The sequence below is a fragment of the Apostichopus japonicus genome, chromosome 2 (assembly GCF_037975245.1).
Source record: "Apostichopus japonicus isolate 1M-3 chromosome 2, ASM3797524v1, whole genome shotgun sequence".
Taxonomy (NCBI): domain Eukaryota; kingdom Metazoa; phylum Echinodermata; class Holothuroidea; order Aspidochirotida; family Stichopodidae; genus Apostichopus; species Apostichopus japonicus.
Window position 1 is genome coordinate 30,005,021 of NC_092562.1, and position 16,542 is coordinate 30,021,562.

At 38.4% G+C, this 16,542-nt stretch overlaps 2 protein-coding genes across 2 annotated transcripts in view; both read left to right on the top strand.

Annotated features, from left to right (window-relative positions):
• Positions 1 to 16,542, top strand: part of LOC139955788 (uncharacterized) — a 491,243-nt gene that overhangs the window by 110,198 nt on the left and 364,503 nt on the right. The gene's annotated exons all lie outside the window — the stretch shown is intronic.
• Positions 1,946 to 14,865, top strand: LOC139955605 (uncharacterized). Its single transcript, XM_071955148.1, has 7 exons — positions 1,946 to 3,610; positions 6,603 to 7,615; positions 9,460 to 9,606; positions 10,428 to 10,541; positions 10,855 to 10,932; positions 11,117 to 11,209; positions 12,146 to 14,865. Exons 2-7 carry the CDS (start codon positions 7,319 to 7,321, stop codon positions 13,592 to 13,594), a joined length of 2,178 nt encoding a protein of 725 aa, XP_071811249.1. The 5' UTR covers positions 1,946 to 3,610; positions 6,603 to 7,318; the 3' UTR covers positions 13,595 to 14,865.

Genomic DNA, 16,542 nt, shown 5'->3' on the forward strand with positions numbered 1-16,542 from the left:
GGGCTGGGGGGCACCAGCCCCCCCAGTGAAAAATATGGAGGGGCGGAAGTATCATTCCGCCACCCCCCCCCGCTTCGCAAGTCAGAAAACCCCTTTTTCATTTCTAAATGAGAAAAAAAATCTCATTTGGAGCACCAAATTGCATCTAAGGCCAGGTGAAAATGTAAAATTATATACAAAATGGAGTGGGTGGGTCGAAGTGAGCTATATTGCACCAAATTGCATCTGAGGCCACCTGGAAATGCAAAAAAAATCCAAAGGGGAGGCGGACACCCCCTCCTCTTGGACCCCTCCCCCAGGCCGGCCAGCAGTCTTCAGCCCCCCCCCCACTCAAAAGTACCTTCCTAGGCCACTGGTTGGCATGCATTGCATCCTTTGTTCAGTTGTCAAGATATTCAGACTAAAAGAAATAGAGTGCACACTGCACATTTTCCTCTTTATTTGGGTTCCTGGAAATCAAACATTGTCGCATAATTTAATAATATATAAACATTTTTTAATACTATTAATATTTCTGGAATAAACAGAATTGTTGTACACAATCATATACTTAACTACAATTCTGTAGCCTAACATAACATGTTATACAATAAACCCAAAACATTACTTTGTTTCAAATGGTAATTATTCAAGTACTGCATTACTCAACAGCCTACAAGATTGGCAATGCACACACTTCTCTGGAAGATCAGGACATCTGCACAGGAAAAAGTGGCCAACAGGGCAAAACCAGGTAAATCATCCAAATTAAGCTTCCAGGAATATGCCCTATAAGAATTCTCTGTAATTTCATATGTTGGTAAATTGTGAGTTATACATCAAGGTACCATATTTCCTTAACTTCTCAATTGCTTTGATATAATTGTACAATATTTATAGCATAACCTTCCTCATAGTAATGATTGGATTTGCATAACGTCAAATAAAACACCTCTCACTTTACACACCTTTTGCTGTACATGATTACATTCTGTATACAATGGTACATATGTACTGTACATTCTAATTTATTTCTTGTTTACATAGACAACAAGGTCCTTCACCACACCAGGGCATGACAACTCCGCAGCTTCAAGGAATTTTAATGATAATAGAGCATTATTATGCAGTGTTTTATGATAATGAGTTCTATGTAGGAAGATTAGTCAATCATGAGGGAGCAAGCTTTTTTTTCAAGTTTATGCATAGGTTGAGAAAATCTTGCCAGAAGCAAAGGTACTATGACTGGCCTGCAAGGCCAGATATTGCTGAAGTGACGGGTAAGTACATTATTCATGGGCCCTTAGATATCATCCGAAATGGGCCTTTTTCTGTCAAAGAAATCGAAATGATTGACAAAATATATGGTGGAATGAAACTATCTAACATTAAAGAACAATAGACTCCATCCTTCACATGGACTTCTGTTGGTTGGTAGAACCTGCGTTCCTTATTCTTTAGTCCTGAAGATGAATTTTCTTTAAAATAGTATTTGTTGGCTATTAAAGCAGCTTCTTGTGTCTTGTTCTATGTTTTGTTTAAACCTCATTGACCCCACGATGCCACAACAACATACACATATAACTTATGTACTCAAACATTACTTCAAATGGTGAAATAAAAGTAGAAATATTTAGTTTCAACATTGTTTCAAAGATATTTCCCATTAAAATGGCAATAAATCCCACCCACAATATGACTGTAAATGCTATTTACGCCATTGAACGAGGTGAATATTTTTAACTTTGCCAGCATAGTAGGCAAACCAGTACACCAATATATACCACAACACCATCCTTTATTTGTTTACATTAGGTATGACCATGAGTGATTCTGTTGCAATTATTTTGAATTGTTGGGAATGAATCTAGCTAAAGGAACAGCTCATAAGTTAAGATTGGTTGAAAAACCGCAAAAAGCTTCTGTAAAAGCATGTTCTATGACAAATGCATTAAAAACAATATACAGTACCGCTCACATAAAATCGGCCGTGGCATCGTGTATCGTGATGCCCTTATCGCTTTCTATCGTTTTCTATCGTGAAAACCTGACTACTGTAAATTTTCGTACACGCTACAACGATATAACGATATACCACGATCACACGCTACATCGTGATACCAAGCCTTCACGATAGCAAACATGACTTCTACATTCACGCTAACACGTTATATCGTGAGATCGTGATTTCAAGCCGAGTGCGTCACGATTCGTAACTTCGTTTGGGCTTTGGGTTTATTAATTCACGCTATCACGTTAAGTCGTAATATCGTGTATCAGGAAGTTCCTACTGTACTATGCGAGAATCGATCTTACTGTAACAGTTGTTTCGTCTTAAAAACTTGTTGAAGTCAGCTCACAACTTACATATTATCAGTAACGTTACGTACGGATAGCCATAGTAACATACAGTATATACGATACCGTTAATAGCTTAGGCTAAAGTTACGTTGGAATTCGGCCTACACTAGTACGGCAGTAACAATTTTTCTACTGTTGAAATATTAACTGTGCTTAAGAATAAATTTGTTTTAAAAATTCCTGACTTGAATTTTTGCTTTGGGATTGAAAACAGTACCATCATTCTTTTGTGTGGACATTTTGCATTTCGAACGTTAGGCCTACTGTAGTTTCATTGCAAGACTTATTGAGACAGTGTTTAGACGTTTATTAATATTTTACTGAAATCGTTTTCCTTGGGATAATTGTTGCTTTACCGATTAGCGTAGAAATGGGTCAGATTGACATGACTGTTCGTGCCAGAATTGTTGTTTATGCCCTGAACCATTCTTTGTCGACGAATGCTATACATAAACTTCTTGTAGATGAGGGAATTTCAATTTCTCTTTCCTCTGTAAAGTATATTATAAAAAAGTTTAAGACAACTAAGAAGCTTGAGGATTTTGCAGGACGTGGAAGAAAGCCAAAGTATTCAATTGAACATATGAATATTATTGATCAAGCACTCAATGCAAATGATGAATTGACCTCAGTTGACCTTAAAAAAATATTGTTTGATGAAACTGGTCAAAACTTTTCTTGTTCAACTTTGAAGAGGTTGAGGAAAAGACTTGGTTGGGTCAAAACAAGAGCTAAATATTGCCAGCTTATTCGCCAACAAAACCAGGCCAGCCGATTTGACTTTGCAATCAGATGTGTTCGCACTAATGAATCATTTGACAATGTTGTTTTCACTGATGAGTCGAGCATCGTAATGGAAAGCCATGCCAAGATGGTATTTTGGAAGCCAAAGCTGGCTGAAACAAACGATATCTATGCTGCCAGCATTCGCAGAAAACTTAAGCCAATCGCAAAGCATCCAGTGAAAGTTCATGTTTGGGCTGGTATCTCGAAGCGAGGAACAACAGATATAATCGTTTTTGATGGTATTATGAAATCAGACTTTTATAAGGATATTATTGACAAAGGGTTATTGCCATTTATTAATAGAGCATTCCCAAATGGTGAACCTTGTCGATTTCAGCAGGATAATGATCCTAAACACACTAGTGGGACAGTGAAAGAACATTTAAAGCAAAAGAATGTTCATTGGTGGAGGACACCTGCAGAATCGCCTGACCTGAATCCAATTGAGCTGGTTTGGCATGAACTAAAGCATCACTTGCGCAAGGTAAGCTTTAATCATTTTTCATATTAGAATATTGTTGTATCTTTATATGATATTTGTAATTTATTCTTTTCTGCCATCATAGAAGGGAAATACAGGCCTAATTGGAAAGTTTATGTGTTTAATAAGCCAAATAAAGTTGGCATATCTTTGGAATGGAGCTTCATTAATAGCCAGTTTTACCAAATATGGCATAGGCCTACTTTTCTTTCAAATTGATAGATTGTGATCTGAATAAAGCTGGTGTAAGCAGTTTTTTTAAAATAACTTGACAATGTTTACGTTTCAAATAGAATTATCAGTAGGCCTAAGTGGGGTGTGCGGACGTTGTGCAGTGGTGTTCGGTCGAGGTTGACCTGCGTCCGATATGTCTGGGAAGCGTCCAGGTGAAAAAAAAACGCCTCAAACCAAGCGTGCCAAGCCCAAAATTTCTGTAAAAGGTCCGAGGTAAAGTTTACTAGCCCAAAGGAACAAAAGAGTAGAGCATATATCTAGAGCATTCTTCCCACTGCCGCGACAATTCATCAGCGTGATAACAATAGGCTTACAAGTTCACTTGCAAAACAGAAGAAATGTTTATTATCAGTTACTATCTAGACACATTCAGATAGTAAGGAACATTTTGTGTGTGTGTGTATGTAAAAGAAAAGGGCCTGACATTCCGATCAGGGTCTTCTTTGAGGATGAATGGCAAGTACAGTAACATAAACTACAAGGGACAATATACAAGCACGAAATACAGACAGGTTAATGAGCAGGGTAAACACAAAATAGACTTAAGTAAGAGGATTAGTTGACAAAGGGTGGAGAAACCAACCAGGAAGAGGAGAGGTAGGAAATAAACTTTGGAGGGACAAAGAGAAGATTACGATTAAGAGAAGAGGGTAGGGAATAAACTGCATAAGGACAAATGCAGGAAAGTGTGGGGACAAGAGGTGGAAGAGAGCTAGGCGAAGATGGGTGACAGGGGGGAACAAATGTTTTTTATTAGAACTAAGCTTGCTCAGTTCAAAGTTTGTTACTTATTGTAAGAATTTTACATATATTTACAAACGTATACAAAAGCTATATGGGAGCAAAGCACATCCTATATGGACAACCAGAGCTAGCTTAACAATGACAAAAAATAGACACTAGTGCACTCAACCAACTACCTTTGCCTAAAATCCCCACAAATCTACAGCCAAAGGGGTATGCCTATACACTGCACACTAAGCCAATGGCGAAACCTAGCCTAACCATAAGTTCCTTCACTAAAATTGTTACGTTAGCTGAATCTAAAATATCATGAAATACGATCATTGGTGAGGATATCTTCAACTACATGTGAAGCTAACAGTACAGTAAGTCAATGGAAAAGCCTAGCTTAACCGTCGGTTAGAAAAAGGAAAACTAATACTAGGCTAATAAAAAAATCACAGCGCGTAGCTTTGTTAAGCTGAAATTTATTTCGGAAAATCCCGTCTTGGCAACTTTTGACATGCGCTATTTGAGGTTAAATTGCTGGAATCGCGCGGCTTATGCGAACCCTTGTTTCTTGAATACATTTCTTCGCAGGAAAGTTGTGCGCGTAGGCCTATCAACATTGACTCTATTCGTAGCAGAACTGAATCCCTGTACTGTTACTTCATTCCGTCCGGATTTTCGGACAGCTATATACATACTGTACGTTTTGGTAGCACGCAGGTAATAGAATTGCCTGTAAAATCGCTTTTGAATATAAATAAAGCAAAGTTCAGCTTCGCTCAGCATCCAAAATATTTTTCTGAAGTGAAAAGTTTATTGCCTCTAATCCTTACTGAATAGGTAGCCTACATATGGGCTGCTACTTTGAGAAAAAAGGACGAAAACTTCTGGTTTATTTGACATATCACCATTGTAACTTCTGTTATAACAAATTGAGAAGCAAGGGCGGCGGAAGCACTTTTAATCCGGGGGGGGGGGGGGCCAACGTCGAAGGGCACTTTGCAGAAATTCGATTGGACTGATGCAGCCTGATATTTAGCACCCTTCATAACTCTTATTGTATTATCTTATTTGCGTATACACATCACTCCATCAACGCCCCCCCCCCCCCTCCTCAAGGAAACAATGCATACTAGCACTGCAATATCTAATGTGCGAATTGGGAAACAAGGAACAAGTTTCCTTTCGAGACAAAATGAGGTGAAATCATTATAAAGTCTAAGTCCCTGCACACGCGATCGATACATGCATGAAAGCAAATGAAATATGTCAAAATACGAAAGGATGGGGTAGGGTTATGTGTTTTTGAATGGTTAAACTGATATTATTATGATCATTATTATTGTAACGACTTTCCCAATAATTCTAACCAATATGGAAGTGTAATAACACGGCACATGATTGTATGTTATTGGCATGCGATGTAATAACCTTTGCATACCTATATGATATGCACATTAACGTGTTAAACGCGCGCGGGGCGCGCGAAAAATTTGGATAATATTATTCGGGCAAGTCGTTACAGCCCCCCAAATCAAATTGGGCTCCTTTGCCTATGGTAGTAAACATTTAAAACTTCCCGAAATATTTAATTCGACATGGGTTTCACTTTGTAAACTCTTTTTTTATTTAGAAATTTTTATGTAGAAAAAAGGCACATTTTTAACCTGAGGAAAAGTGGGGGGCACGTGCCCCCTGTGCCCCCCCGTTCCGCCGCCCTTGTTGAGAAGATCGCATGTACCAATTTGGATTAAAAGAGAATATTATTGGAGTAAAAATTACAAAAATGTCGCATCCGTACGGTCGTATCAACCTCGACAGAACACCTCTATACTTGAATATTTTTTATTTGTTGTTCTGAATGAAAGGGGACAGGCATTTTGGAAGCTAAAACTGTAGCATCCAATAGAAATATTTCATTATTAAATGCTGCACTGCAAATAAGCCCCTTAAAATATATTTATAGCCGTGAAGGCCTTTATAATTATGATATGGCTTCGTTTCTTTGCTTTCCCCGTTTTATTGATAGAGAGCTAAGCCACGGAACAAAGAAGACCTGAAAAATAAAATACAGGAATTCTGGAATGACAGGATGACTCCAGAAAAGTGTGTACGATACATTAACCATCTTCAGAAAGTTATTCCCGTGTGTATTCAGCGCCGTGGTCTCGCAACAGGCTTTTAAATTTTACTGCCTACCTCGATACGAGAGAGAAGAAATTACAAAAATCATACATGAGCATATAACCTAATATTGCCGACTTAGGCTTCAAAATTCTGAAACTTCAACTCACATTTGTGTATGTTTCATATTGGTTTTTCCCATGTTTATTGAGCCTATTTTTCGAAAATCTTAGCACCAAGATGCTGACAATAAAATCCCAATCGCAGATTCCTGTTTATCAAGATTTAAGAACCTTTGAAAGGGAGTGCTCTGTAGTAAATCTCGCTATTGAAAAGGATACAAAGGCTAATGAAGCGTTTGGTTGCATCTTACATTTAATGGAAACACAAAAGAATGCCGGTCTTTTTGAAATGCTTGATTGGCTTTGAGAATCTTATGGTACGTTTGTAGATTCCGATCTATTTGTGTCTTTTAACAATAGCAACCCACGAAAGAAAAGAAATCTAAACTGAGAACCGATATAATCAAAGAGATGGACTTGATTTAAGTTCAGGCCAAAGTGAAATATTCTCATTCTGATAGCAAGTACTCAAAATTGAGAGTCTCTCCTAAAATTCAAAATGAGTAAACACGTTCAAGCGATTGACCCATCTAGTGGTGTGTGGCTAAGGGCGAAAGTTATAGGTTCTGAAGGACTAAATATCAAAGTAAAATGGCAAAATTACAACTTAATTGACTTGGTGCCAGAGTTTAAGACTAGGGATCCGAGACCACACAGGAAATGTGCAATTTCTCGGGAATTGTGGCCTACATTTAAGCATCCGAAGGAGTTGCAGCTGGGGGATCTTGTGTGTTTGTCATCCAATTCGAAACCGGTGGACCTACAGGTGGAGGAAAACGACCCCTTTTTAGCCGAGGTAGGTTTTTTTTTTTTTTTTTTTACTTCGACAATTATTTTAGGCCAAATATTTAACTATCTGAATTTACGTTTACCCTGTCGATGAAGAACAAAAAAACAAAACAAAAAAATACATGAAATAAGAAATAAACAGCCCACAAAATAAGTATCCAACATTTTTGCTAAAAGAAATCAGTTTGGTTTGATGTCTGTCACTTATTTCTTAAATTTCTGAGTTTTGGAGCGAACTTTAACAGACAGAATGCAACATCCTTCTCCAGAAAGAAAACAATTTCTTTTTCAAGAAATTTCGTTATTCCTTTTGTAACTATTTTCAGAATAGCCTACACCCATATCTTTAAAAACTTCCATGCCTCACCTAAAAAACAACAAGAACAATTTACGTTGTCAATGATTTGGAACGAAATACGGAGTTTTAAAAAGAAATTTTAAGGAAAGATTTCTTGGAAACTTGATGCTCGAGCGATCCGAGTGCCGTGAATGTCAGCATTTACAATAACGTTAGTGTCTCAATGAAACTTGCTGCCGTTAAGAAAGTGTCAAAATTCGTTTTCAAAGAAAAGTTTGCGAAACTGAACTTCATTTATGGCGGCATATTTATTCAGAATATGTTGATTTGTGTAAGACAGTATTCAGTCGAGTATTTCAAATCCGTTGGCACAGTATTACACTCGCACTCAGACTGAGACCTACAGCCTCACGCAAGTTTGAACTAAGTGTAAAGCTTAACACTAGGCCTATACAGGTATTTTTTTTTTATCTGTGACTGTTCAGGGGGGTTTCAGTTGTTTTCCGCATACGTTACTTTCCGCTGATTACTTTCCGCTGACAAAATTCTTCTGCGGAAAACACCTTTTTTTCACTTTCCTGTATACTATATTTCCCCGCAATTTTAGGATACCAAATTCAGGCAGGATGATTAAAATAACATGAGTGAGTATCAAAGATTGTCGATAAAGGATGGTTATAGACTGAGTTCATGTCAGAAAAGTTAAGCTGCTTATAATATAGAGGAGGCTTGGGTGTGTAATTAGGGATTATTAAAGAAGTATGAGGCGGTCGGCCGATAAAAGGGCCCGCGTTATGAATGATTGACTATCTAATAAAGTATTAAAACTGCGGTCCGCGTAATGATAGTTTAAAAAAAGTTGTAAAAGGCGGTATCTTTGATTTTCGCTGGAAATGGCTGTATAAGTAAGGGCTGCTTTAATAACCGAACACGCATTTTGCACCACCTTTCTTACGAGTTACATCTAAAATTATGACCGATTTATCCTGTAACAGTTAAATCCTCTCTTCTCCATCTTCCTAAATCCTTCCATGTGCCTAATCAATTCAGTAAGTTATTCTGTTCCTCCAAAAAAAACGTTACTTTCCGCTGAAAAAAACGTTGTTTTCCGCTGACAAATTTGTTTCAGCGGAAAACACCGTTTTGTTTCAGCGGAAAGTAACGTGTGCGGAAAATAACGGTACCCGTTCAAGGGGAAACTTGCCATTTTAACCAAGTGCGTGGGAACCGGAGGTGAGCTGAGGGGCGCCAGCCCCCCCCCCAGTGAAAAATATGGAGGGACGGAAGTATCATTTCGCCCCCCCCCCCCCCCCCCCGCTTCTTCGCAAGTCAGAAACCCCTTTTTTCATTTCCATATGAGAAAAAAAATTCTCATTTGGAGCACCAAATTGCATCTATGGCCAATCGTCAGTTTAAACATTCAAGTAAAACAAGTAAAAATTGATTAAGACAGCCAGTAGGGAAAGCTACAGTACTACTGTTTTTGTGCTAATGTAAAAAACCAAACCTACCCAATAATTAATTATAAATTATGTTTTTCAATGTTTTCACAGGTTGTTACTACTTGTGGCCAGAAATTAAGGTGGGAAGAGTTACGCGAAGGGTTGTTCTACAGAGAAACATCGACCTGGACAGGAGATGGCCTGGGCATCAAACCTTCAGTTCTGCCGCCTACGGTTCGCGCTAATAGTCATCGACAGGTATGATTCCACATTTTGCATGTTATTAGCCATTCTTTCTGTAATCTATATGTAGGGCTCTGAACGTTTCATTAAACATTTAATCGCGAAGAAGTTTAATTATTAGAAATTCTGGCAAAAGTCGCCAAACTGGTTTTCACTGTTAACACAATCCTTTTTTGTGTGTAATGTCGATTGTTATCATGACATTTGGGTAAACAATCCAATATATATATATATATATATATATATATATATATATATATATATATATATATATATATGTATGTATGTATGTATATGTATATATGTATATATATATTATTAGAGAAAACCAGAGAAATAAGATATGACTCATAATTGAAAAATAAGGAGTAAGTTTTAGAAAATATATTGGAATTTTCGGTCCCCCTGGGACCTTCGTCAGCAATACTTGTGTGTATATATATATTTGTTTATCATACCCAATTAGGACTTAAATTGGAACATTGTAAATAGAAAAGAAGTAAAGGCAAGTAGTAAGGATTAAACATAAATGGTCTCATGTAAATGATTAATGTTTGTTAATCAATCACAGCTCAATTTCTGTGTCACGTGTGCTGGGCTGGGTAATATATCGTTGCTACTCTCTTTCCTATAAATCATGTCAAAATCGTAGCCCCCATTCACTATGTCTATCTCAAAATGTTATCATCTAGCATAGAATTTGGTTTGCTTTGTTCAGAGTTTTAAGGTTCTGACAACCTCCAGTGTTGGAATTCCAACATCAAGACAACAATGGCCATTTCAGAAACCATTACTTTTGATGAAAATATATTTTCTTTTTTCTCTTTATGTTTTAGGCAAGTAACTGTACCAATTCAATTGCTGCACTAACAACTCGGAATGAAGACAAAGAAAACCAGGAATTCCCTTTACAACAGCAGAGGTCACCAGGGAACATTTTGAAAGAAATGGTACAGAATTCTATGTTGTTGGCATTAGTGTTAGGCAGGTCTGTGGTATGATTCCTTACCGGCCTCATGATTCCTTTCTTCAAAACTCAATTACCCTTGAAAACCAGATATTCAAACAGTGTAGTAACTCTGTCTTGCCTTGTGTCTGTACACTATGACTGCCAAAAACAGGAAATGGTTTCAAGCAAGCATTAATTTACCCTTCTACAAGTCTTATCATCCTGCCCTGTTTTGAATCAAGCAAGGGGTCTGGTGACTTTAATGTCCAATTCTATAACATTTGTCAATAATATCATTTTATTTTTATTTATAGAACTGCAACTCTCCTTCAAATCTCAACAATTCTGTGGAAGAGAAAGGTGGAAAGAAGAGAAGAGGAACTAAAAGAAAGGTGAGAAAATAGTTACTGAGAGGCACTATACTTACTTCAGTCCACTCCGCTGTAACATGCTGGGGAGTAAACCTACTACGAAAAAGAACTCTAGTTCCGATGGATTTAGCATAGAACATTTAGTTCAGTAATTAATTAATACCTTGCAATTTTGCTGATACAGTGTTTCTGTTTTATTTTGAAGGACCCTGTTGAGGCAAATGTGCAACAGCCAAAGAAAAAGAAAGGTGGAAACGAAAAATCGAGCCAGCAGAAGACAGTTTTGGTTGAAAAAAAGGTATGTTCCAAAACAAATGAAGATGATGTTTACCCTTTCATTTCCACCAGGTCTTGACACGATGGATTGGATATGCACTTCTCCCAAAAACTATTTTACTCAGTTAGCCCCCCCCCCCAACTGAAATAGGCCACAAAAAAAACCCTCATTAAAACAATATAGCCTACCCAAATTTTATCAGCCATAATGCAGTGCTACAATGGTCAATGGAAATTTTGATGAATTTTTCACATGATAATAGTCAGTGACTCAGTTGTGGTGCAGGAAGCCTTGTTTTGGTGACTGATAAAAGCAATTCACCGACAGATGTTCTCATACGGCAATGTCGTGTGCGTTTCGCGAACAGCGTGTATACAGACTAAAACAAGAGTTGTGTCAGAGAGTGCGATATAATAATTGAGCAAAGGAATTGGATCTTTCACAGCAGGTAATATTTTAGTGATATGAAAACTGTGAATTGGTATCTTCCATTCTAATTTGACTAAAGTTACTCACAAAAAAATGCATATCTTTGGAGAAATTTTCAGGTGACAAAAGCCTCGCCAAATGCCACCATTTTGCATGTAGGCCTTTCCAGGATTGGGAAAAAATTTCAAAAGGGGAGGGGCGCCCCCTCCCCTTATACCCCTCCCCCAGGACGGCGACCACTCAATCTTGTAAGCCACCCGAAAAATTGGCTTAGCCTCCCCAACTAAAAATTCCTGGCGCTGCCACTGATTTTACTTCTTTAAATATATTTTTGAAGAAAAAAGAAAGCTGCTATAAAGAATAAATAATAAAAAATGTAAAACAATTTTTTTTCAAAGACAAAACATGCAGACCCCTTAAGTTTAAATTTTGAAAAAGGTTTGTTAAATTTTATTCACATTTTGGACTTCCTGGGACTTATTAAGGGTGAATGTTTTTATTAAATGTATTTCTTTCTCTTTTGATCAGGAAGCTTCCATTCTGGCGGTAGGCGGTGGTACCACATGGGGGGTTCCGTGTACGTTGCAGCCGGAGTTTGTGTATGATGTAGATTTATCAGGCGTTGACAATGAACTCAAGAGGATGGTGGAGGAACTAAAAAAAAATGGAAAGAAATCCACCCTTGCCTCAGATTTCTGGGAGATCTCTATGCTTGAAAATAGTGGTCCTCAGGGATCTTCTGTAGATGATACAGTTGGGACAGGGGGTGAGCCTGTGTTAGTAGGTGACGGGTCTGGTGTGGAGGTGGAGCCTGTTTTAGAAGTAGGCGAGGGGGCTGGTGTGGAGGCAGAGCCTGTTTTAGAAGTAGGCGAGGGGTCTGGTGAGGAGGCCGGGCCTGTTTTAGAAGTAGGTGAGGGGTCTGGTGTGGAGGCAGAGCCTGTTTTAGAAGTAGGTGAGGGGTCTGGTGTGGAGGTGGAGCCTGTTTTAGAAGTAGGTGAGGGGTCTGGTGTGGAGGCAGAGCCTGTTTTAGAAGTAGGCGAGGGGTCTGGTGAGGAGGCCGGGCCTGTTTTAGAAGTAGGTGAGGGGTCTGGTGTGGAGGCAGAACCTGTTTTAGAAGTAGGTGAGGGGTCTGGTGTGGAGGCAGAGCCTGTTTTAGAAGTAGGCGAGGGGTCTGGTGAGGAGGCCGGGCCTGTTTTAGAAGTAGGTGAGGGGTCTGGTGTGGAGGCAGAGCCTGTTTTAGAAGTAGGTGAGGGGTCTGGTGTGGAGGCAGAGCCTGTTTTAGAAGTAGGCGAGGGGTCTGGTGAGGAGGCCGGGCCTGTTTTAGAAGTAGGCGAGGGGTCTGGTGTGGAGGTGGAGCCTGTTTTAGAAGTAGACGAGGGGTCTGACGTGGAGGTCGATGGGGCGGATGAGCCTGTGTTAGGTGAGGGTTCGTCATCAGATTTTGACTGGTCAGTTGATTTGGATTCAATGTTTAATGCCTTAGGTACTCCAACATGCAATTGCCTGAGTGTCTTGGTCCCAATGCTTCAAGAAATTTTGGTTGAAGTAAAGAGCTTAAAAAAGAACTCAGTTAAACCTGTAAAGTCTTTTTGTTCTGCGACACCTTCACCTGCTGTTGTTGCAGATAATGTGGACGTTTTGAGAGTTGAAGGGGAGGGTGATGAAAAGTATTATGTGGTAAAAGAAGAGATTATAACCAATCTGCTCATACTGAATGGTTCACCTAGTTCCGTTGCCCGGAAATTGGCAGATTTAATTTTTTCTGACGAAGAACGCTTGTCAGGAAACATGATGGGACGAAGAGGGAGACCACAACTTCACCCACTCAAGGTCTCTGCTTTGCAAGACGCATTATTTAGAGTTTGTCCCGTCTCCCCTCAAGAGAAAAGTGCAGTGTGGAAACTGTGTATACAAAGCATAGATTGTGCAAGTCGCCACTTGAGACGGGTTAAGAAAGTGGGATTGGAAACTCCTTAACTGTAATTAACAGGTCTTAAATTTTCACATCTTTTACACATATCTCAATTTGCTTGCATTCTCATGATTTATACTCATTTTTATATGTATTTGTATTTCCATCAAAGTTGTAATCTTCATCACTTTTGCAGCTTTTGCTTTGAAAATTAAGTTATCTATCAATTTTGTTATTTCATCTATCAATTTTGTTATTTCATGTATCAATTTTGTTATTTCATTGTTATTTTCATCAATTTTGTCAATTCATCAGTTTTGTTAGTTATTTTCTTCATCAATTTTGCAGCTATTGCTATTAAAATGTGCCTCTGCATGCTACTTGTTTGACTTATATTTTTGTTTGAGTTTGTTATAAAATAAGCTTGATCGCCATTACATTTTGTGTGTTACTTTTCAAACTCTAGTCGAAAAGAGATCTGGTGAAAACATGGTGTTCATTGATTGTCTTAGTATTTCCAAATGGATTTGCTCCACCCCTGCTAAAGAAACATTAAAGTCTTGTTACCCAACAGATCCCTTTACCTTAACCTTATAAAAAGCCAGGATATATCATTGTTCAACTTGAAATTTGTGCAGCTGCTGACTAAGGGATGGGAGAAGAAGGAAAACTTAGTAGACAGCATTACATGTAAACTGTAAGATTATACAAATATATAATGGGGTACTTACTTATAGTGCTGTGCCGTTTACACGTGTAAACGAACGAAACATCGTTTAAACGTTTAATAAAACCTGATGAACGTTTAAACGAAACTATGATATCAACTGAAAATTAAATTATTGGCAAAAATCGCGTATCAATTCCTGTGTTTAGTTTGTCTACTACGCGAATCAACACAATTTATCCTTTTGTGAAAACTTCCTGACTCGCGGCACAAGTGTACTTTATATCGAGCCGACAACGGCGGCGCAGATAATCCAGTCAATGCATGTTCGATCGAAATGATTACAATCCCTGTCCATCACGTTGAACTCTCCGACCAGACAATACCGGGTCGAATACTCGACTTGGTAATAGTTGTTCAAATACATGATCAAAGGAAATGTATCGATTGGAGATCGTAAAAAAAAACTCTGAAAATCAGTAGAGAAATTACCAATTGTGTACGAAAAGTAAGTTCGGTCCTTTCAAATTTTACGAAAGATCCAGCAAAACACTTTCGAAAAATTCACGCGAAACTGGCATATCGTGCTAAATGCAACTTATGTCATGTAAACAAGGCTCTAGTACACCCATTTATGAATAAACCATAAGACCACGTCTGGTGTTAAGCGGGGGGGGGGGGGGGGGAGAAAGTATTTTCTAGAATTTCCAAAATACGGAAAAAATAATGTCCTGCCATTGTTAAGTGTATAGCAAATAGCCTAACCACCTCGTCTGTTACGGATCTCACGTAACTACAAAAACACAACTAATTGTATTTTGCGAACTTGACCTTTTCTACAAGAACATGGAAATAATGTTTAGCATTAGTTAATCATGCCGTGTGGCCTAAAACATATTTTATTACAAGGTTTACTTTCATAAAGATGGCCATAGCTTGATATCTTGTGCAGCGTGTATGAACTGTGCCTCTTGTATCATGGTGAATACTCCATGAAACGTTTCTTGGAAACGTGCCAAAAATGTTAACAAACAGGTGTAAGACAGGGATGAGTGCACAGTTGTTTGGTAAGGTTACCTGGGAAAAATTTGAGCACATGTACAGTATCCTACCGTAGTATTTAAGTTCGGTTAAACCGTACTGCAGTTGTAAACTGATGTACGGTGCGCGCTATTCATTGTTAGGCAGTCTAGAAACGGGGCTTTGCCGAACTTTTTTTGTTTCACAATATCGGAGGTTCTGTAAGTTTAACTTTTTAATGATTGTAAGACAGATTAAATCTCTTTTCATTTTATAACATAATATAGCTACTCTAACTTGTCATTTAAAATTTTTCATCAGCTTCGCGACAATTTAAATTAAAAAAGTTGTCAGTATTTTGCATCCTCAACTGCGATTTTTTTTATCGCCAGACACGCAAAACTTTCCTTTTCCTTTTCCGGGGTCATCGCCCCACCAGGGCCCTAGGGCGGTCCCCTGGACCCAACGCCTTTATGCTCGCACGCTACGCGTGCTCGGCGTTTTCTCGCGATTTTCGCGAACGTTTAAACGAACGAAAAATCGGCCGTTTAAACGTTTAGGTCTTTAAACGAAAACTCACAGCCCTACTTACGTACAAGTCACGGTGCCCCCCCCCCCCTCCACTCGCCACATACACCATCTAAACGCTGATTACACCATTGCACTTTCATGTTGAAGGCTAGTTGTCTTTATAAGCACATATATACTGTACTGTATTGTGTGAGCAAATATGCTTCTAACAAAAGTTATGAGCAGTTACATGTAAATTATAATGAGGGAGTTAATGGTGATGTCACAGTGTCCTGGTCAACTACTGACGGTATGCAAGGGCGAATGTGTATTTAATTACGTTATATGATGCTTAATCACATGTTTGAACAAAATGAAATTTCAAGTATTAACACATAAATATTCTAAAAATATACTTTAGTTGCATGTAATGGAGGATTTGGTGAAACCAAACATGTCTGGACTGACTACGGTTTGAAAATTCTACAAGGTTCGTGATCAACTTGACCGTAGAGTATTTTCAGCAAATAAGTTTGTTTCCATTACATGCAAACCTGTCCGACCAAAGGCAATTAATGACTTCATTACATTTAAATAAAAAAAAAAAGCTTCTAACAGAAGTTATGACCTATTTTGTATAATTTTTAATGGGCGTGTCAATACGGGTTGCCATCAGGATCCCATCGATTATTGATGCTACAGTATGCAAAAGAAACTGCTAATTTGAGCATATCATATGGTGCGGGAAAACATTCTTCAAGCAAACAATTTTCTCGAAAATCTTGCAAAATTCGATCGTGAAAACCATGTTCAAAC

What these genes read in the sequence shown, in the direction of transcription:
- LOC139955605 (XM_071955148.1), top strand. Translation starts at nt 7,319, where the DNA reads ATGAGTAAACACGTTCAAGCGATTGACCCATCTAGTGGTGTGTGGCTA. An exon ending in GGAACATTTTGAAAGAAATG is followed by an intron (nt 10,542 to 10,854) that starts GTACAGAATTCT and finishes TTTTATTTATAG; the next exon opens with AACTGCAACTCTCCTTCAAA. An exon ending in CAGTTTTGGTTGAAAAAAAG is followed by an intron (nt 11,210 to 12,145) that starts GTATGTTCCAAA and finishes TCTTTTGATCAG; the next exon opens with GAAGCTTCCATTCTGGCGGT.